At 38.2% G+C, this 22,653-nt stretch overlaps 1 protein-coding gene across 1 annotated transcript in view; it reads left to right on the top strand.

Moving 5' to 3' along the window:
* The first annotated feature begins 14,033 nt into the window (after positions 1-14,033).
* Positions 14,034-22,653, top strand: part of LOC128506993 (sialoadhesin-like) — a 212,987-nt gene continuing 204,367 nt past the window's right edge. Inside the window, exons 1-4 of the mRNA XM_053477609.1 lie at positions 14,034-14,057; positions 14,350-14,590; positions 14,829-15,086; positions 15,253-15,488. Of these exons, the coding sequence (XP_053333584.1) occupies positions 14,034-14,057; positions 14,350-14,590; positions 14,829-15,086; positions 15,253-15,488 (759 nt within the window). The remainder of the gene's footprint in view (positions 14,058-14,349; positions 14,591-14,828; positions 15,087-15,252; positions 15,489-22,653) is intronic.

Here is a 22,653-nt window from a genome sequence, read left to right as displayed (position 1 = left end):
GCAGCTGTCTTAGGATACAAGGTACTGGCTGCAGGCCTGCTGCCACAATATATACTTACATTTTTGTATAGGATGAGGAATAGTGTTTTACTGTTTTACTGTACTTGCTTATTCAATTACAGTACACTTTGAATTTTTTGTTTTACCATCATTATTTTCCTATGAAAGATATTACTTTCATAAATTGTATTGATAATTTTTCACTAAAATTCACATTTTTGAAACCAAAAGTAAAGTTTGTTTGTGTCAAGTGAGTGATTGTCCACCATGTCATATTTTGGAATCTGCCCCTTTAAGAAATGGCTACCCACTCTAATGACATCATTACAATAGTTTTTTTTTTTTGTTTCTTGTTTGTTTGTGTACTTTTTATAGTGGCAAGGAATTTGACTGCTTTAGTAAATAAGTAACTGACTTTCCTGTAAAAAAAAAAAACTGTATACGTTTTCTTATTTGCGTTGCCCAAGATGAACATGTCAACCTGTCTTTGTCAAGGAGATTAAAGCTCAAATTCATCAACATAATGACCCAAAACAATCCTGAAGGTCGCAATGTTTTGATAGTGAGTGCCATCTGTGTAGAATCCTATTTAGAATGTCAGCCCGGGTTTAGCAACATTTGCTGAACTGGCACATAAGAGATAAATCAAGCTTGTATTCAACTGGCATGACGATCAGAAATTCATTCTAAAAAAATATATTCAGCTTAATGTGTATTTACAATTTTTCTCAGTAATAAACCACAGCCATTTGGTCCATGTTCAAGGAGAATTTGCTGAACAGCATGGTAGACAAGGTGCTCTAAAAGAAGTAAAATTTAATTTTTATTTATTTTTTATTTATTTCCTGCACAGCCAAATCTGAATGCAAAATCACCTTGATTATTAAAAAGAGTGAGGCTAAATTATGGTCCAATTGATGATGCAATTCATCAAAGTTTTCTTTCTCTATATCATTTTCCTCCAAATGGTCATCTACAGGATTAGCACTCAGAGGCAGTTCTTGTTGCACATTATGGGAATTTAATGTATTGTTAACATTACTCTCAAAATTGTAATTGTTGTGTGGATACTGCACCATTTTATAACTTTTGAAATGCTACCGTAAAATGAGAAAGAAAGAAAAATTCCTGTGTAGGTCTTCTCAAAACTGCAAAGTGGGCAGTGAAATATAATTTTATCACATACACTGGATTGGCCACCATGTACATGATATGGATAATTAAGTGAATGAGCACAGATAATCTCTATAGAGACATGGAATTGGAGTACTTCTAGTGTAGCTTCAATGTTGTAGGGTTTCAACAGCTGAGCCCTCTTCTCACACACAAAAAAACAATCCTACAATACACTTCCACTGAATAAATTTAAGCGGCCATAGTAAGCATACACTAAATAAAAAACACAAAATATGGTACTTGCTTGTTAATTAGCTATCTTCATTCATATGTTGAAGAACATGTTTATGAAGGGTGCACTGGCTTTTACATATTATTCATCATAAACCATAAGCATACAAAAATTAAAATAGATTACAAGCTGTAAATAAAACAAGTCTTTGGTAAAAATCAATTTTTGCAACGTAGCTAAAGCCACTGGTCGCAATCGACATAAAACTACTTCAGTGTGCCTTTTTATATTTTTTTTTTTCTTTCCTCACAACTAGCAAATAAAAATTGTATCTAATGAGCAATACAGTGAGTGACACTGAGGTTTTAAACAGGTCATCGCTCGCCCTATCGTCCGGGGAACACTGGTTCAATCCCGTGTGTGTCACGGTACTCCAGGTCACGCCCACGCATCGAGCCAAACCCTGATCACCGTCTGCTCCTCTCCACAATCCGTTCCGTGGCTTCTGTTTTGCCGCCTCCCTCATCAGTTTGCGCACACCTACTACTTATTTTCATTCATCACCTCGATCTATATAAGTCTTGCACAAGCATCTAGGTTTTGTCAAATTATTGTGTTCTCCAATCGCTCTGTTTTTCATGTTTTTGTCTGTCAAGAATACATTCATGTTTTTTTTCACATTTTCGACTTTTTTGCTTCCCCAGATTACGTCTATTTCCTTATGAATTGGATTTGTTCAGCACGTTAACTGATCACCCCGCTTTGACAACTTTGGGTTTTCACAAGCCCGCTCTCCTGACACGACTGCCCTCTTTCTCAACCTGCGCCGTACCACTGATCCATCACACAACTACACTCAGCAACTTGGCCTCGGCATGCACTGTACATCACCCATCTCTTAACCCACTCTACAGCCACTGCCAATCCACGCCACTGCCCACCTCAAACAGCACCCCAAATATCGCCTCTCTGTTTATGCTTCTCCCTCTTTTTTATCCTTCACATTTTTTTCATTAAAATCAGGTAAAATATCTGTGCGACACAGTCGACGCCTCGTGACAGGGTGGTGCTGTAGCCTCTCACGGTCGAGGGCATAGAGAGAGCTAATTGGCTGAGGATGCTTATTTCATATAATAATCTGCATTAAGTGCTCCCACATGAAGTATGGCTCTACGGCCAGGCATGGACATCTTTGAGCTCATGCAAGCGGAAGGAGATAGAGCAGTTCGAAAAGATGCTGTCGGTGGCGTAGGCTTTAGCCCCCATGACTGAATGGTTGTAGTAGACTTAATGTGGGAGCTCCTGGTGATAAAGAGGAACTGAATATGACTACATTAGAAAAAAATTCTGGGAAAAAATGCAAGAAAACAAATAATAAACAGGTCATCATGAGTATTTCTACTTGTGCAAGCATTTCAGAAAGGTGCGGGACTTCTAATTCATCTTCGTCGGTGTCGTCTCCAAAAAACCTGTGTTTCTGTGACCAGACGAATGTGCATTTAAGAAGTAAGAGTTGTTTCGTTCTATTATGGAACTTAACCTCTTCTTTGTGTTTCAGCTATTCCTTTCAGGGGTCGCCACAGAATCATCTGAGGGCCTGTCCACACGGAGACGCGTTTTGCTGTATACGTACAAATTTTTTATCGTATTGGCATTTTGTCCACACGGATCCGGCGTTTTAAGAGACTAAAACTGCTATTTTTTAAAACTGGGTCCCAAAGTGAATAAATCTGAAAACGACATTGGTCTGGAAAACCATACTGGTCTGGCATATATACTGCACCGTTTTCAGTGGTTTCATGTGTACGCAGATATTTCTTGAGACGACGCCGTGTTCACGAAAAAAAAAAAGATCGGATAGGGAACGCACCAGCTTTGTGTGGACGGAGTCTGAGTCCATCTAACCCACTCCTCTGCATCCTCTTCTCTCACACCAACTAACTTCATGTCCTCTCTCACTGCATCCAAAAACCTCCACTTTGGTCTTCCTCTAGACCTCCTGCCTGACAGTTCCAACCTCAGCATCCTTCTACCAATATATTCACAATCTCTCCTCTGAACATGATGAAACTTAACCAAAGGACCAGTAAATATATCTAGCTCTGTTCATACAAATATGGTGGAATGTGAAGCAGCAGCAGCTGATTGACTTGGCAATAAGCTTAAATCTCACTAGTTCTTCTGTTATTTTAAAGCGCAAAGGAGGGAAAGACCCATAATATATATCAATAGATAGATAGATAATTAGGTTTTTACCTTAATCAATTTAACTTAACCTTTAACTTAACTTTCTATATTTGTAAGGTATTTACTAATATACTTTTGCAACAGTGTGAAGATGCCTTTACACCAGGGCTGGACTGGGACAAAAAATCGGCCCGGGCATTTTGACTAGAGACCGGCCCACTAGGTATTATTGGAAAAGCCATAAAGCCTTTGAATGAAAACAAACGCTGTTCTGACAGCGATGTACACTGTCCTGTTGGTATATATGTATCAATCTAATAAACTTAAACCTACACCATCCTCCCTATTCTGGTATTCTAAACAGTACTTAGCGGAAAACAAAAGACTGCTTGGTCGAGTTAACCTCCTGAACTATCTACAACACATGGTGGAAACCTGAAATTAAGACAGAGAAGACTAGAGGTGAGACATGATCATTAATGAGTATTAAAATTAATAACTTACAGATTGAGTGATATTTTCATAAACTATTTATTTACCACATCAACAAACAGCATGGCAGCACAAAATATTTTTTTAAACATGGCAACCTTTAAAAAGTGAAAGGACACAGAGAAAGAAAGTTGAGAAAGAATAACACTTAATTGAATTTTTGATGCCATTTTACACACAGTACATGGCACAAGAACTGACAACACAACAAAACACGGAGATCACGATCGCTGGAGTGTCATCCAGAGACCTGGGCTGCCACAACCAGCTAGATCGTAACACAAATGCACAGAAATCTATTATTTTTCTACAATAATTAAATAGATTCAACATCTTTCTTCGACATAATTCCAGACTGCACAGATGGTAAGATTACTGGGCTTACAGAGACTTAATATTTTTAGACTTAATATTTACTATAAACGATAATGGATTTCTATACATTTAACATCAAATGACCACTTTGGTTGTAAGATTCAGATAATTATTTAAAAGCTAGACATTTAAAATGAGAATAAGAAAGAAAAGTATTTCTTTGTGCCCCCCTTTCCTTGTTAATGCCCTACCTGGCCCCCTGGCAAAACTTTGCTAGACCCGCCCCTGCACAGTTACCAGCTGTCAGCTATGTAGAAAAGGATCCTGGTGTTATTTGTCTCTCAGAAACAGTTCATAACTTCCCTTCAACTCATTCATGTCACCTAAAAGATAAACCTGTTTCTCCATCATCAACTCTGATGATTCAATAAGGACATCTCACGGTTTCACCTTTATGTTTCTCTCTCACATATCCAAACCGATCATGACTAGCAGCTTTTATGGCTGTGGCTCCAGCAAACAGCTGATAAACCGATCAGCTGATCATCAGGAGAAGGAGGGGGAGAGAATGAGAGAAGCCGAGGCAGCTGCAGCGTAAAGACACAGGATAACTCCAGCTTTGTGTGTTTTTTTGTTTATTATTCTAGCTGAAATACAGGACAAATCGCGTTCCTTTTCACCTCAATACGTAACGCGTAATATTTTCTCTGAATACAGGACGATTACGTTTTTTTTACGTTTGGCAACCCATACTAACTAACCTTATCAATAATTCACTCTCAGTAACATCATAGCACCAGCATAGAAACTCTGTCATCATGCTAACCAGTACACAGTAGGAGTTATTGTAACTGACTGTAAAATGTTAGCAAGCACAACGAAAATAAGTTACACCTACTTGGTTTATAAGTTTTTTTATGGTTTTACTTGGTTTTACTTAGGCTACCTCAGGTTCAGTTCTGCCACTTGGACCAGCGGCCGCCTCGGGTCTCTCCTCCTCCTGCCGCCTCGGGTCTCTCCTCCTCCTCCTGAAAAAAAAAAAAAAGACCCACAAAAGACGAAAATCACCATCGGCCCACCGGGCAAATGCCCTGTATGCCCTATGGCCAGTCCAGCCATGCTTTACACTTAACACTACAGTACTACAGTATGTACTAAATGTGTTAAGTTTAATCAGGTTAAATCAATGTTTTAATATCAGTTAAGTTTTCAAGCTTTTTAAGTATATTCAGCAATTACTTATTACATTACTTTTTACATTACATGAATGCTTCTTTTAAATGTGACAGTTTCAAACATGTACTGTATGTTTCTCATGGTGTGTTGTGTCACTTCCTCAGTTCTGAAGGCTGGGGGGTTATTTGTTCACACACTGGTGTTAAAACCTCCCCAACACAATGCATGTACAGATTCACTCTAATGCAGAGACAGTCCTGCTGATGCATAAACATGAGTTTGAATATTGCAGTAAAGATTATTTTTTAATTATTATTCATTTATTTATAATGTAATGTATTCAAATGTGATTATGCTCATTATTTCAGATGTCAGGACTATTTGGTTAATTAAAGAGGAAACTGAAGGGTGTGTTTACTGTAACTTGTTAACCACAGACCCTGTCACTCTCTTCTTTAGTTGTAGTTTGGTCGCTGCACATGATGGTCAAGAAGGCACAGTAAGAGAACAATATTTTTTTCATTTAAGTTACTAAATTTAAATGTGTACTTTTCCCGAATATAGAGTTTTTTTTTTTTTCTTTCTTTAGTCAGGCTGTAATTTGTGTTCCCAAATTGGAAACTTTGTGAGTTTTGTTATATTTTTCTGTTAGTCTGTATTTGCTGGGAATTATGGAGATATTTAAGATGTGTGTGTGGCTTGTTGTCTATTTATGTTGTGCATATGTTGTTATTTTTATTGTTTTTGCTGTTTGGTACTGGAACAGATCATGTGTAATCGCATGACTCTTTTAAAGCGTGTCTTTGTAAAAATATATACATGTATATTTAATATTTCATAAATTAGAGGATAATCTGTGGGTTCCACCACATTTCCTCTCAGCTGTTCAGTTTAGTGTCGCGGTAAGAGAGCAGGTGGATGGGAGAGATTTAATGTCTATCTCACTTCTTTATCTGGGTGAAGTTTTGATCATCTGCTGTCTGGCTTCTGTACCACATACATTCTGTAACACATGCGTTTATCACAATCTTTTAAATACAGCTACAGGTGGCATCTATCGTATGGACTTTGTACCGCCATGTCTCTGACCTGATTGGTTCACGAGTGAGTCAGAGCTGCAAGTGGGGAAATCTTTAGGGCTTGATTTGAGGGTGGGTGTGGGGGGATGGCGTCCATGTTGAAAAAAATTTGAAAAACCATCCTCTCTGTAAAACCAGCACCCCCTTACCATCCCCTTTAGAATAATAATGTGTTTATTATGTATAATTTGTAATTAAAATAAAATATTAAAACCAGTATGATCATCTTCAACTTAATAACAATGATTAGCCAGTCAGAATTCGTTCGCATTTTTTTTTTACATATTTTAAAAAGAAGAGAACTAAAGATTGACGGGATAAAAATAAGGACTTCAGTTTAACGTGGGAGTTTTTAGAAATGACCGTCAGCTTAAATGATAAAAGACAAAAGTAAAGATAAAAGTTCTTTGCTTAAAAATAGATTTTTAAATGCCAGTAATAATAGTAAATTTATAGTTTGTGTGTGTTAGAGAGAGAGAGAGAGAGAGAGAGAGAGAGAGAAAGAGAGAGAGAGAGAAAGACCGGTGTGTGGTTATACAAAACTACAGGACATTTAAGGTAAAATATTTTATTACTAATGTTTATGTAGATTTTTATTCTACTTTTATAATCCCACCCAGATGAAAGCCATGAAAAGGATCAAATGAAAGTTGTGATAATTGCATGTTTAATTGCATGTGTTTCGCTTTGATGGCAATCATTTTGGACGGTTTGTTGTAGGTGCAGCCCACCCCCCCCAAAAAAAAAATAAAAATAAAATAAAATAAATAAAATAAGATTAAATAAATTAAATTAAATAAATTAACCTGACCACCCCACCGCCCCCCCCTTTTTTTTTTACAATTCGACAACTGAGTATCTCCACCACTTTACTTGTGCACTTGTGCAGACTGAAATGTGCCATTTATTACACATGTGCCATCACAGATGTGATCTCATGAATAAATCATCCATTTTGTTTTCACCGTTTGATTTTTTCCTGTTAATGGCGACCTGGCCAGAAGTCAAAAAACAATCTTTTTTTTTTCCTAAACTTCTTTCCCCTGATTGTTCTTTTCTCTGCTCCCTGTGAGTTTCTGTTTGGGGAAGTGGGGAGGCTGTTATATTTAAAGTTATTTTAAGTGCTGAGTCTACACTCCGGACAGCTTTTCCAGTTTAAAGTTGCACTTGTTTCTAATTGACTAGCATATGTAGGCATTGTTGATGAGTTTTTAGAGTGGCAAAAACGGCAAAAACCTATTTAGTCAGCCACCAATTGTGCAAGTTCTTCCACTTAAAAAAAAGAGAGAGGACTATAATTTTCATCATAGGTATACCTGAACTATGAGAGACATAATAAGAAAAAAAAAATCACACTGTAAGATTTTTAATGAATTAATTTGTAAATTCCTTTGTAAAATAAGTATTTGGTCACCTACAAACAAGCAATATTTCTGGCTCTTACAGACCTGTAATTTCCACTCTTTACCTGTATTAATGGCATTTGTAATCAGTATAAAAGACACCTGTCCACAACCCCAAGCAGTCACACTCCAAACTCCACTATGACCAATACCAAAGAGCTTTCAAAGGACACCAGAAACAAAATTGTAGACCTGCACCAGGCTGGGAAGACTGAATCAGCAATAGATAAGCAGCTTGGTGTAAAGAAATCAACTGTGGGAGCAATTATTAGAAAATGGAAGACATACAAGACCTACTGTGAAGCATCAAGGTGGAAAGATAATGCTTTGGGGCTGTTCAGGATGACTGATCTGTGTAAAGTAAAGAATGAATGGGGCCATGTATCGTGAGATTTTGAGTGAAAATCTCCCTCCATCAGCAAGGGTATTGAAGATGAAACGTGGCTGGATCTTTCAGCATGACAATGATCGCAAACACACCACTCGGGCAACGAAGGAGCGGCTTCGGAAGAAGCATTTCAAGGTCCTGGAGTGGCCTAGCCAGTGTCCAGATCTCAACCCTATAGAAATTTTTGGAAGTCTGTGTTGCCAGTGGCGGTTCTACACTAAATTGCTTCACAGGCGAGACTCCCTCCTGGCGCCCCAAGCCCCAAAGCCACCAAAAAAAAAAAAAAAAAAAAAAAAACATGACAAAACTTCACATTTTGCACACACCACACGTTTTATTGTAGTAATACTGTACTTTTACTACACTGTAGTAAAACAGGACGCAGTTGAAATTGACATCAAAAGACCAAACATATCTGTCTGTCTTTGTGTATGGCAGAACTCTCTGTCTGACTTATTAATACAAAGTAAAGGTTCAGTTTTCATAGTGTATTTGCCTTTTTTGGAGTGATCTATGTTGTTTGTGTTTCGTGATGATTTGGGTGATTAGCAGGGGCATTATGGTAGTTTTTGTCTTTGTTTCTTTTGTCTTTGTCTATTTTACTTGGTCTGTTAACTGGTTTCAAAGGACTTTCCTTCTGTATATTTTTCAACATTTTAATTTTGTAGATTTTGTTGCTCCTCTTAAGCGTAAGAGTAACTATAATCATTTAGCCATGGTTCAGCTATAATCACTCCTCGTGTGTTTAATGTTTAAAACTAAGAACATTTGTACACACACAATAAAAAGAACACAGGATTGGGATTAAACAGCTGTTTGCACATACAGAACACACTTGTTAGTGAGACTCATCAGAAAAAAGGCTTTAGTTTGGTAGGGAGCATAAAGATTAGGCTTTGGAGTGATGAAAAAAGATCATGTGACCCGATGAGTCTAGATTGAGCATATTCCAAAATAATGGGCGTGTCAAGGTAAAAAGAGAAGCGCATGAAGCGATGCACCCATCATGCATCGTGTCCACTTTACAAAGCTCTGGAGACAGTGTTATGATCTGGGGTTGATCAGTTACTCAGGTCTAGACTCAGTAACGTTATGGGTGTTGGGAACTATTTCAGAGACCAGGAGACGTTGGGATATCATTCAAGCAGAAGTTACACTTTATTAAGAACTCGCCGAGCGTTGCTGTAGTCATCCAAGTCTGACTGAAAACTTAGCTCTGGAGAGTTTATACTTTACAAGAGGGAGGGATACAAAGAGGTGGAGACAATCTAAACAAAGCATAGTCTAGTACAGGAGTCAGCCTGGTACCGGAAGTTCCCCAGCCCTGATCTCATCAGCATAACAGTGGCTTTCAAATGCATAGGTGCTAATCTAATCAGCCTGACAGTATCACCCAAACCTTTACGTTCTCATAGAGACAAAAGGCATAGCCTGGAATTAGCATTCACATTGACTTTGGGACCCTACCCAGTGGTCAGGAAGTACATACAGTAAAGACAAAAGGTTAATGTCTCTGACACCTGGGGTACAAGACTTGATCTTCTTAGAATGTCACCAACTTTACCTTAAAATGTTAAACCCAATGTACATAACTTGTTCAGTTTATATACTATTACGTTGGAAGCTAGATTTAACATTTTATAAATTTGTAATCCTACATGGGGCAATGTAAATGAGCAGGGTATCCCAACAAAGCATTTTTTTCCCTGACAGCACATGATTTGGCCTCAGAGGCCTGAGATTAACTGCATTAAAAGTATTTGTGATGTGCTGGAGAAGACTTCATGGAGCAGTCTGACTTTCATCATTATCTATTTCAGGCCAAAAAAAATAGTGCAGCTCAATGAAAATAAATAAGACATTGCATAAGTTCAAATACAAAAATGGAATAATCTTGTAAATCTTAATTTAAGGCAGGAGAAAAAAGTGTGTGTGTGTGTGTGTGTGTGTGTATGTGTATGTGTATGACTAAGAGAGATTTTTAGATTTTTACAAAAGACTTTATCTAACTACTTATTTACTTCAACATTTACATGTATTTCACTATCAAAATGTTTTTTTTTTTCTGAACACAATTGAATTTAAAGTAAATTGATAATTAAATAAAAACATAATAAAAATATATAACTGAATACATAAATAAGTAAATAACTGAATAAAATAAAATGGTTAAATCATAAAAAAACTAAAACATCACTCAGTAAAAACGATGTGTAAATTGCAGTTCCGTATCCACTATAGTGTGAATTATGTCACTGTAACACCACTGCTGTTCGAAACACTCTAGATTCCCCATCATTCTGTAAAACCTGTATTCCAGCCACAGTCTGGACCCAACACTACAGCGCCAAACCTCACTGACCTCCTGACCTGCTTCTCCCTCCATTTAGTTTTTTCTACTCACATGTACAGCAAGTTTAGCTTCTCAGGAGGAAGTTTAGTAATTGCCATTTTACACAGTTTGTTTTTTGTAACCTGCACAAGAAAATTGGTTCCTAAGAATTTTGCCCTGTGCATTCCCTGTTCTAATTCACTGCCTTTTCTGCATCACTTCATGTTTCTTGTAGAAATAAAACATCAATATATTTCCTTTTTGTTAGCTCATATATTATTGCCCTATACTATGCCTCTCTGGCTTCGTTTAAATTTAAAGAGGCAATTTTAAAAGTATTTATAGTGGAGCAAAAGAGGTGCAATGTAGTGACACTTATGATTTTTTTTATATTTGTTAAGTTTGTTATATATCTTAACCATTTTTTTGACAGAGTTCTCCTTTTAACTTGGGTATTACTTTCCTCAGCCTGAATACCTCTTGTTGAGTGAATTTGCAGTTATCTTTTTTGTTCATATATGATTTGGCGGATTTGCAAAAACCCTTTATATCAGGGGGAAAAAAATGCAGGTTTTTATGTTTTTCATTGATGGTAGCCTTTTGTTGAATTTGTTTTGCTGTGCTGGGGAAACTTGTGAACTGGGGAAAATTTTCCCACGTCATCACAGTTCACATTTTAAGAACTAATCACAAATAAACAGGCGAGGTTAGCTAGAGTAATCCGAGTGATTCAGGAATAAAGTGTTCATTCACTGTGATTCCTGCCTCTATCACTGCATTTACTTTCTCTATCTTTTCTATAAAGATCACAACAGAGCTGTTCATCCTAGTGGCGGATTTAACGCTGCTGTGTCCCACAACGTCCCCCACTGCCAGAGCGACTTCTTTCACTGAACACAGAAAGCCAGCGAAAATATTAAAGAGGTCCTATTATGCTTTTTCAAATATGATCTTTTATGCAGTGTGTCATGTAGCTGTATGTGAACATAAACTATCTGCACTATCTGTGACGCTGACAGTGCACGATAAATGAAGTTTTTATCTATTAAAAAAAAGAGTCGGATATTTTCCACTCACTCACGTTCATAAAAACATACAGTTTATTATATATGGTTTGTAAATATTGTTTATATCTTTGTTTGGTTGTGGTGCACGTTTACTTTATTTAGTTTTGTATAATACCCATTTGCTTTATCTACTTGTTTGTGTTTGTCCTTTTTGCTCACCGGCCTTTTAACACAACCCCGACACAAAGATAAAAGACCTCTCGATTTTTGTAGCCACAGTTAATATAAATTTAGCTGGTCGTTACACGATAAAACTGATGCCATCTTTTCTGTGTATTGACGGGTCTCCAGAGCCGTCGTTCAGTTATGGTCATGGGCGTTTCGTTTTCCAACACATGCTGTAGCGGTAGACCAATCATAATCACTGCGCCATCTGACCAATCACAGCAGTGAGGGCTCACGGAAAGGAGGGGTTTAGACAGACTGAATCTTCGAACTGCTTCAGACGAGTCGTGTACGAATCATTTAGAAATGGGGTAAAATTAAGTCTATTTTTGGAGAAAACTAAAGTGTTTTTTTGACCTTGCATACATGTAAACCTGTTTTAAGTAACTCATTAAGCAATATTAGCAACCTTAAAGTGCCATAATAGGGGCACTTTAACTCTGTGATTTCACATCAGCTGAATGAAGCCTGCAGCCATCTTACTACACCCCCCCTACACACACACACACACACCGGCACAAACGCCGGCTGGTAAAAAAAGACACACAGTCACATACTTCCTACAACGAAAGAAAATACACATATTTGTACATATGTGCTATTGCAATTATTATTATCTTTTATTGACTGTCCACATCATTAAAGGAGTTCATGAAAACAGTAAAAAATTTCAATGTGAACACTTTTTGGCTTTCACTTCTTCATACAATGTTAGATCATAAAATTGTCCGATTTTTAAAAGATATATGTTCAGAATATACGGTATGTGATTTTCTAATTTTCTGTTAAGAAATCTGTCCTTACATTATTCAAATGTTTACCATAAACATTTCCATATGTTGTTCTTGATTCATTACTAATAATTGTGACTAATTACACGAAGAACAATCAGGAAAAGTCATGTTAAACGTCTTCTTTGTGCAGTAGCAACAACTGGTATAGCTGAAACAAAAGTAAATCCAGATCAGTTTCAGCTGCTGTCTGTAAATCTGTCTCTGTCCTGAAGTCACGCCAAAGAAGTGAAACAGCTCCAACTTTTCCATAGATTTCACAAAGAAGTCAGAAAGTCAATAGTAAAGATGGAGTTAAGTTAAAGTAAAGTTTTTTATGGGTTTTTGTGAACATTGAATTTAAATTTTCCAGATTAGTAGATCTTATGTTGTTCTTGTCCTGACTACTAACTGGATACTTTTTGTCTTTTTAATAGAAGTTCTCCAGCAATGGTGTCTCTCACAATGCTTTCTCCACTTTATCTGGTGTTTCTGTTCATGATCTCAGGTAAATCTCACATTTACAATCTCACACATTTTCATACTTGTAAATAATATATACACTGTGCTTTACTTGAAATGACATTGTGTGAGATGTGACAGAGTTGTGTTTTTGAAACAATTAAACTTAATTTAATCTTAATTTAATTTTTAATTCTTTAAACTTCTTCCTCTTAAACCTGAACTTCAGGCCACATGCTGTACTTAGAATCAGTGGGACTGGATTTATAGATAAACAAATGTAAATGTGGACTAAATAATGAATTCTGTAAAAAAAAAATAATAATTTTTTTTACAGCCCTGAATTCATAGAGCATATGTATGTCCAAATCCTGCACACAGATTTTTCAGTGGTAAAGAATTTCATGTGGTAAAGAATTCAGTGGTTTTGAAATTTGTTTATTTCTCCAACCCAGAGTTCGAGAGTAGAGAAGTGAAGCTGTAACTAACTCAGTGTTTTATGGGACTCAGGATAATGACCTCTAATAACCTCTTTCATGTGTCATGTTTCAGGAGCTCTTGGGAATGAATGGAGTGTGACATATAGTCAGAACAATCTCTGTGCTTTAAAAAGATCTACAGTGTTTATGAACGGCTCGTACACACACCCAACACGTCTCACAGTGACACAGACATATTGGTTCATAAACCTAGTTGAGGGTAAAAAGATAGAGCCGACTGATCTGTGTAATGAACCAGGTTACTCAGGCAGAGTGGAGTATTTAGGAGATGAACAGAAACACTTCTCCCTCAGACTGAGTGATGTGAAGAAAACAGATGAAAACAAATACTACTTCAGAATCAAAACAAATGAAGCTGCAGAAAAATGGACGGGTAAACCTGGAGTTACTCTCACTGTTACAGGTTAAATAAAATCATCTTATTTCCTATATCACTCAGGCCATAAACTCTCTTTAGATACAGGAGGGTCAGGGAGAGTGGTTTTTTTTTTCTTAAAAAAATAAAGTGAACAATAAGTGCTGAGGGAAAAGAATGATTAGCTTTTAGATATGAGATGGTTGTTAGCATTGGAAAAAAACATTGAAAAGAACATTAATAAATCACTTTATTGGCTTCACTACTGTTTTCCTGATGTAATGTGTCTCTCTGTGTTTAAGATCTTCAGGTGATCGCTCCTGCAGAAGTGACAGAGGGACAATCAGCCGTTCTGACCTGTAAAACCACCTGCAGTCTGACTGATCCAACATTCATCTGGTACAAAAACAGCCGTGATTTAACCACAAACACCATCAAGAGCAATGAAGTCCACCTGCAGTCGGTCAGCAGTGAGGATGCAGGCAGTTATAGCTGTGCTGTAAGAGGATATGAACATCTCCGCTCTCCTGCTCACACACTCAGAGTCAGATGTAAGATTTATTTACCTTTTAATTATTAATAAATTATATTTACTTTACACTTTTATATTGCAAAAGTAAGAAAATCTCAAAGAAATGTAACTTGTATGTACACACCCACACACAGGTTATTAATAAACACAAGTTATAATTTTATATCTTCAATATTTTTGTACATTATGTGCTTGTGGATCTTATAACAGTTTATTCATGTATTCATTAATTCGTTCATTTATTTATTTAAATTAAGATTCACCAACAAACGTCTTGGTGTCCATCAGTCCCTCTGGTGAGATAGTGGAGGGCAGTTCAGTGACTCTGACCTGCAGCAGTGATGCTAACCCACCTGTGGAGATCTACACCTGGTTTAAGGGGACAACATTAATAGGAAAAGGAAAGATCCACATCATATCTAGGATCAGCTCTGAGGACAGTGGAGAGTACAAGTGCAAGTGCAGTAATGAAGTCGGACATCAGGAGTCCAGCAGTGTAACTCTGAATGTTCTGTGTAAGTTAATAATGAAGATCTCCTCACAGCCAGTAACAGATAAAATTGTAATATAATTACTTGAGAGTCTTGTTTTCCCACAGATTTGACATATTTAAATAATTGTGCATAAAATTAATTAATAAATTAATTGATTGATGTTTTTTCTTCTGTTGTTTCGTTCTAGATCCTCCTAAGAATGTCTCAGTGTCCATCAGTCCCTCTGGTGAGATAGTGGAGGACAGTTCAGTGACTCTGACCTGCAGCAGTGATGCTAACCCACCTGTGGAGATCTACACTTGGTTTAAGGTGAATGAATCCTCAGCTGTAGGATCTGGACAGAGTTACAGAACTCTACAGAGTGGACAGTACTACTGCGAGGCTCAGAATAAACACGGCTCTGAGAGATCAGCTGCAGTGTCCGTCACTTTAAATGGTGAGAGTAATGATGTACATCTATAAATCTGAATCACACTGATAAACATTTAACACTGATTCATTATCACATCATTGTCCACTGTCCTTAGTTCCAGAGTCTCAGAGTGTAGGTGTGTACACAGGTGTTGGAGTCTTTGTGTTTGTGTGTGTTTGTCTCATCATCACCTTCTTTTTTATAAGGTAAGAAAATATTTAATAGAAGTGAGGCTATAATAATAATGATTGATATCCCCAACCCTATCCTTAGCACACCATACCTTCATAGACCTCACTTTGTGGACCTCACATGGGACATTGTCATGCTGGAACAGGTTTGGGTTCTAAGTTTCATTGAAAGGGAAATTATAATCCTACAGAGTACTTTTTATAGAATTGTGGGCTTCTGAGTTTGAGTTAGAGTTTGGGGAGGAACCCCATATAAATGTGATTATCAGGGGTGCACATACTTATAGCCATATGGTCTATGTTTAGTGCTGTTTGGACATGTTCAGAGGAGAGATTGTGAATATATCGGTAAAAGGATGCTGGGGTTGGAACTGCCAGGCAGGAGGTCTAGAGGAAGACCAAAGAGGAGAGTTATGGATGCAGTGAGAGAGGACATGAAGTTAGTTGGTGTGAGAGCAAAGGATGCAGGGGATAGGGTTAGATGGAGGCAAATGATTCGCTGTGGCGACCCCTGAAAGGGAACAGCCGAAAGACAAAAAAGAAGGTCTATGTTTAGTGCCTACCGTAAGAGGATTAATAGATTTATTATATTTTATTTAATATTAATACTTAAATGTCATTTTCTCTTCCAGGGAAAAGAAAAGAACTGGTACAACACGAGATCAACAGGTACATATTGTAGAGATTAGTGTTGAGATGTACAGTATTTGTTCTGTCATTAAACACTTAGTTGTGTTTTTATTAATTCAATTCAATTCAATTCAATTTTATTTCTATAGCGCTTTTAGCAATTTTCATTGCCGCAAAGCAGCTTTACACAGTCAAAAGTCCCTGGTGAGCAAGCCAAGGGCGACAGTGGCAAGGAAAAACTCCCTGAGATGGTAATAGGAAGAAACCTTGAGAGGAACCAGACTCAACAGGGAACCCATCCTCATTTGGGTGAAACAGAAAGCAGTAAATGATGTGCATTTATACAGTGTGTAGGGTGGGAGGCAGTTTAGCTATAATAGCTGATGTTAATTGATGTTAATATGGAGTCCAGGTAGTTATTGAAGACCCAGGTAGACTTGTAAGAAGTTCTAGTCCTGAACTATCGAACTGTCAAGTCCCCAGAGAAACAGTTGCCAACACCAGTCAAGGCCAGAACTATTTTCTAGGTAGAGAGAATCATTCCCAGACACCTGACGCATCCCAGAGAGACACACGGGGCATCCATGTGACGAGATCTTCAGCCAGAAGCGGGGCACCAGGATGGGTCAGACAGGTCCGAAGGGCAGAGGGATTATGGATCACTGGCAGCTCAGGAACGACATGTGTAGCTCGACAGAGAGAGAGAAAGTGTGAAAGGGGGAGACAGAAGGAGAGAGGAAAAAGAAAGAGGGGGGGGAAGAGAAGAAGAGGAGAGATGGCAGTTAGGTATGGTCACAGTCACACAATGTATAATGTGAATGTATATTAACTGTAGAGTGCAAGCAGAGACTCCGGCAGGACTAACTATGACAGCATAACTAAAAGGGAGAGCCAGAAGGAAACACAGACATGAGGGCTTCCTGACATGTAAAGCAAACAATCACCTCACCGTCAGCAAACCTGAGTGATCAATGAGAGTGAGGAAGACAGCATCCAAACATACCTGTTCACCATAATACTCTACGTCCATGAGTCCCCCAGATCTGCTCCTTTACCTATGGCAAATCTATTTATAAAAATGCTTGGCTAAATAAATTGGTTTTTAGCCTGGACTTAAACACTGAGACTGTGTCAGAGTCCTGAATACTATTTGGAAGACTATTCCATAATTTTGGAAAAGCTCTGCCCCCAGCGGTATTTTTCATAATACGCGTTACTGACAAGCAGCCTGCATCCTTTGATCAAAGTAGGCGTGGCGGTTCGTAAGACACTAGCAGTTCGCTCAGGTACTGCGGCACGAGACCATTTAATGCTTTATATGTCAAGAGTAGTATTTTAAAATCAATGCGAAAAGAAATGCTATCCTGGTAATATTATGAACATGAGCTTCAAATGAAAGGCTGGAATCAATAATCACACCAAGGTCTTTCACTGTTGCATTTGATGGAACAAAAAGGCCATCTAAAGTTACGGTGTGATCTAAAATTTTTTTACTCCTAGCTGTATGCAGTCCTATAACTAGAACTTTTGTCTTATCCGGATTTAGCAGAAGGAAGTTAATTAGCATAAAATTTCTTATGTCCTGCACACATTGCTCAATTTTAGTAAGCTGTTTTTTCTCATCAGGTTTTGCTGAGACATATAACTATGTATCGTCAGCATAACAATGAAAACTAATACCATGCTTACGAATTATGTTGTCCAGAGGAAGCATGTAAAAGGAAAAAAGCAGTGGACCTAAAACTGAACCCTGCGGAACGCCAAACTCAAATTCAAATTCAAATTTAAATTTTATTTGTCACATACACAAACATACACAGTACGAAATGTAGTGAAATGCATTATACGACTGCCATTGACCCTAAAAGAGAATTAAAGTTTACAAATAAGAAATAAATATGAATAAAAGAAATATGATAGAAATTAAATAAGAAATTAAATTAAACTAGGAAAAATAGAACTAAAAATAAAAATAGAAATATGATGTACAAAAATAGAAATATACTGTACAAATTGAAATATACTGTACTGTGTGTGCAAATATGCATAAAACAAAGTGTCTTTGTGCAGAGGTTATTAAAGTGTCTTTGTGCACTGGTCCAGGATGTAAACGTAAAACTGTAAAATGTAGTGTAGTTGTAAAGGTAGGTGTGCAAAGTTATTAAAGTGTCTTTGTGCAATGGTCCAGGATGTAAACGTACGACATGTAGTGTATATATGAATGAAGGTGAGCGTGTAATTGTCCATAGTGTTCATGGATGTAAGAAGATTGATAGATTTGATCAATTATGAAAAGATTGTTAGTTCTGCATAGTGGTGTGGTTGTGGTTGAGAGACCTTATCGCCTGCGGGAAGAAGCTCCTCCTCAGTCTCTCTGTGTTGGCCTTCAAGGAGCGGAATCGCTTCCCAGACCGCAACAGAGTAAACAGTCCGTTATTGGGGTGGCTGAGGTCCTTCACAATTTTCCTGGCCTTGGTCAAGCACCGCTTGCTGTAGATCGAGTGCAGGTCAGGGAGCTCGATGCGGATGATGCGCTCAGCTGATCGCACCACCCTCTGTAGAGCTCGTCTGTCCTGCATGGTGCTGTTCCCGAACCAGGTCGTGATATTTCCCGTCAGGATGCTCTCTATGGTGCAGGAGTAGAAATTCCTGAGCACCTTGGAGGGCAGTCTAAAGTCTCTCAAGCGTCTGAGGTGGTAGAGACGCTGCAGGGCCTTTTTTACCACGGTGTTGATGTGACAGGACCATGCCAGGTCCTGCGTGATGTGAACACCGAGGTATCTGAAGCTGTCCACTCTCTCCACTGGGCTCCTGTTGATGACGGGGGTCTGGTAGTTCCTCACCTGCTTTGTACTAAAGTCCACTATCAGCTCCTTTGTCTTACTGACGTTCAGGAGGAGATTGTTTCTCTGGCACCAGTTCTCCAGATTTCCAACCTCCTCCAGGTAGGCCGTCTCATCGTTGTTCATGATCAGGCCCACCACAACAGTGTCGTCAGCAAACTTGATGATGGTGGTGGAGCTGGTAGTGGCCATGCAGTCGTGGGTGTACAGAGAGTACAGCAGGGGGCTCAGAACACAACCCTGGGGGGCACCAGTGCTGAGAGTGAGGGAGGCTGAGACATGTCCGCCTATCCTTACTGCCTGTGGTCTGCCAGTCAGAAAATTGGAGATCCACTGACACATTGATGAGCTGAGTCCCAGGTGCTCCAGCTTGGTGGTAAGTGTGGAGGGAATTATGGTATTAAATGCAGAACTGTAGTCGATGAAGAGCATTTTCACATAATTCCCCCTCCGAGTGTGACCAGGTGAGTGAGAGATGTATGGAGGAGATGAGAGATTGCATCGTCCGTGGAACGGTTTGGACGATAAGCGAACTGTAGTGGGTCTAGTGTGTCTGGTAGTGAAGAGATGATGAAGTCTCTGACCAGGCGTTCAAAGCACTTCATCACTACTGAGGTGAGGGCTACAGGGCGATAATCATTGAGGGAAGCAGGATGAGGTTTCTTTGGGACAGGAACAATGATGGACTTTTTGAAGCATGTGGGGATCACCGACTGAGATAAAGACATGTTGAATATCTCAGTGAACGCAGGTGCTAGCTGGTCTGCCCAGGCTCTGAGAATGCGGCCTGAGATGCCGTCTGGTCCTGCTGCTTTCCTGGTGTTCACTCTCTTGAAGGCTCTCCTCACGTCATGCTCTGAGATGATGAAAGCGCTACTCCACTAGAGAACATGCAGAATAATCACCATTTAAGTCTACATACTGATAACGATGGGTCAGATAGGATCTGAGCCAGGAGAGGGCTGTACCCTTAATTCCTACTACATTTTCTAATCTGTAAAGAAGAATAGCGTGATCAACGGTGTCAAAAGCTACATTGAGGTTGAGTAATACAAGCATAGTTACACAACCCTGATCAGAGGCCAATAGGATGTCATTTACTACTTTAACGAGTGCTGTCTCTGTACTGTGATGAGGCCTAAATCCTGACTGATACAGTTCATGTATGCCATTTCTATGTAGATATGAGCATAGCTGCTCCGCTACTATCTTTTCCAGAATCTTAGAGATAAAGGGGAGGTTTGATATTGGCCTGTAACTGGACAGCTGACAGGGGTCGAGGTCAGGTTTCTTAATTATTGGTTTGATAACTGCTAATTTAAAAGATTGTACATAACCAATGCTGAGTGAAGAATTAATTATTCTCAACAGGGGTTCTGTTATTGCTGGTACTATCTGTTTAAAAAATGTGTCGGTACAGGATCTAATATACAGGTTGATGAATTTGCAGAAGAGATGAGTGAAATTAGTTCATTCTCTTCAAGGGGAGTAAAGTATTCTATGTTCTGATCTGACATGGCTAGATTAACATCTGCATCAATTACATTGTTCGGTTTCAAAACCTCAATTTTATGCCTAATATTTACAATTTTATTTTTAAAAAAGTTCATGAAGTCCTCACTTTTGCATGATGTTGTTGTGGAGATTTCTGCAGTGGTCTTATTTCTGGTTAATTTGGCTACAGCATTAAATAAGAATCTAGGATTATTTTTGTTATTTTCTATAAGAGTGGAGAGATATGTTATTCTAGCTACACTAAGAGCTTTTCTATAGTTCAAGATGCTGTCCTTCCATGCTATTTAAAATACTAGCAAATTTAGTTTGACGCCATTTACGTTCTAATTTCCGAGCGGTCTGTTTCAAAGTGCGCGTGTGATCGTTATACCAGGGAGCAAGTTTCTTATCTCTAATAATTTTTCTTTTAACTGGAGCTACATTATCTAAGGTATAGCGAAATGTCGACTCTAAATATTCAGTCGCTTGATCGAGTTCTGTGGGGTCAGACGGTGATCTAATCGAAGTTGGGAACTCTGGGAGATTACTGATAAAACCCTGTTCGGTAGTTGATGTAAATGTACGTTTTATAAAGTAGCGCGGTGCTGTGCGTACATTATTACTGTGACACACTTGAATTGAGACAAGATAGTGATCTGAGATAACTTCAGATAGTGGAATTGTGAGTAAATTTCTTATACTTAATTCGAATAATATTATTAAATCTAAAGTGTGACCTGCTTTATGAGTGGGTCCTACTACACACTGATTTACTCCTACCGAGTCCAGTATGGACATAAATGCTGTTCTCAGAGGGTCTTCAGGGTTTTCAAAATAAATATTAAAATCTCCAGCAATTAACACTTTGTCTACAGAAACGACTAGGTTTGAGAGGAAATCTGCAAATTCACTAAAAAATTCAGAGTACGGCCCTGGAGGTCTGTAAATGACAATTAGTGGGATCGACTGAGCTGACTTAATATAGTTAAATACACTTATGTTACTATAAAGAATTTCAAATGAATTAAATTTGTGTGCGTGTTTTTGTACAATAGTCAGATTATCATTGTGAATAACTGCGACGCCTCCTCCTCTAACAGTTAACCGAGGCTGGTTCATTTAGAGCTACATACTCGTCCTGTTTAATCCAGGTTTCTGTTAAACAGAGTATATCAAACTCCTGATCTGTGATAGTTTCATTAACTATAACTGCTTTAGATGCGAGAGATCTAATATTTAACAATCCTAGCTTCAGATCAAAGGTGCTGGCTACTCCATTGGACATCGCCTTCGCTAATTTAAACACCTCTATAAAGTTATTTTTACTAACCTCTTAGAAGAAGAAACTCGCGCGTTCCCCAAAAACCGCAGAAAAAGGCGAAGCCAAATAGTATGAGATGTAAAAACTAGTTGCTATTAATATTATTATTGTATAAATGAAAAAGATATGTAATTTAAACGCTAATACAAATTAGTGGTGGGACGTGTGCAATGGGGATTATTTAAAGCTGGATCGGGGGGATTGCTGAGGCTTTGGGGTGATCTGGGATAAAGCACATTGATTTGGGATCCAATAGGGTGCATGCCTCAGGGCCTCTGTGCTGGAACTCTCCTTTGAGCCCAGCAAAATATTAAAGCAAAATAATCAACAACAAGGTGATGAGTTACTTTTACTGCCCCAATGGTTAATAATTTCCTGTAACAACATGTGCCTAAGTGGTTTATTTCTGGAACAGGCAGTAATTAGACCAGTAATTTAATTGATTATAGTTTTGTTGCTTCTCCTACTAAATAATTATATACTTTCATATATTGTAAAAAAAAAAAAAAATAATTGGAAAATAATTAATTTGCAGTTTAGAATTTATCCAAACAGGGTCAAGGTCACATCATGGTCAAATCCCAGAGAGCACAGGTACATCGCGGAGACGTCTGCTAAAGAGCGTATCATCTGGTAAACATTCGGGTTTTTTTTTTATAGTCGTATTTTGATTGTCTGTAGATCGCCTGTTTGAGCT

Source organism: Clarias gariepinus, chromosome 18 (genome assembly GCF_024256425.1).
Source record: "Clarias gariepinus isolate MV-2021 ecotype Netherlands chromosome 18, CGAR_prim_01v2, whole genome shotgun sequence".
In the NCBI taxonomy this organism is placed as follows: domain Eukaryota; kingdom Metazoa; phylum Chordata; class Actinopteri; order Siluriformes; family Clariidae; genus Clarias; species Clarias gariepinus.
Note: the sequence above shows the minus strand (reverse complement) of the source record. Positions and strands in the feature narration are given on the sequence as shown.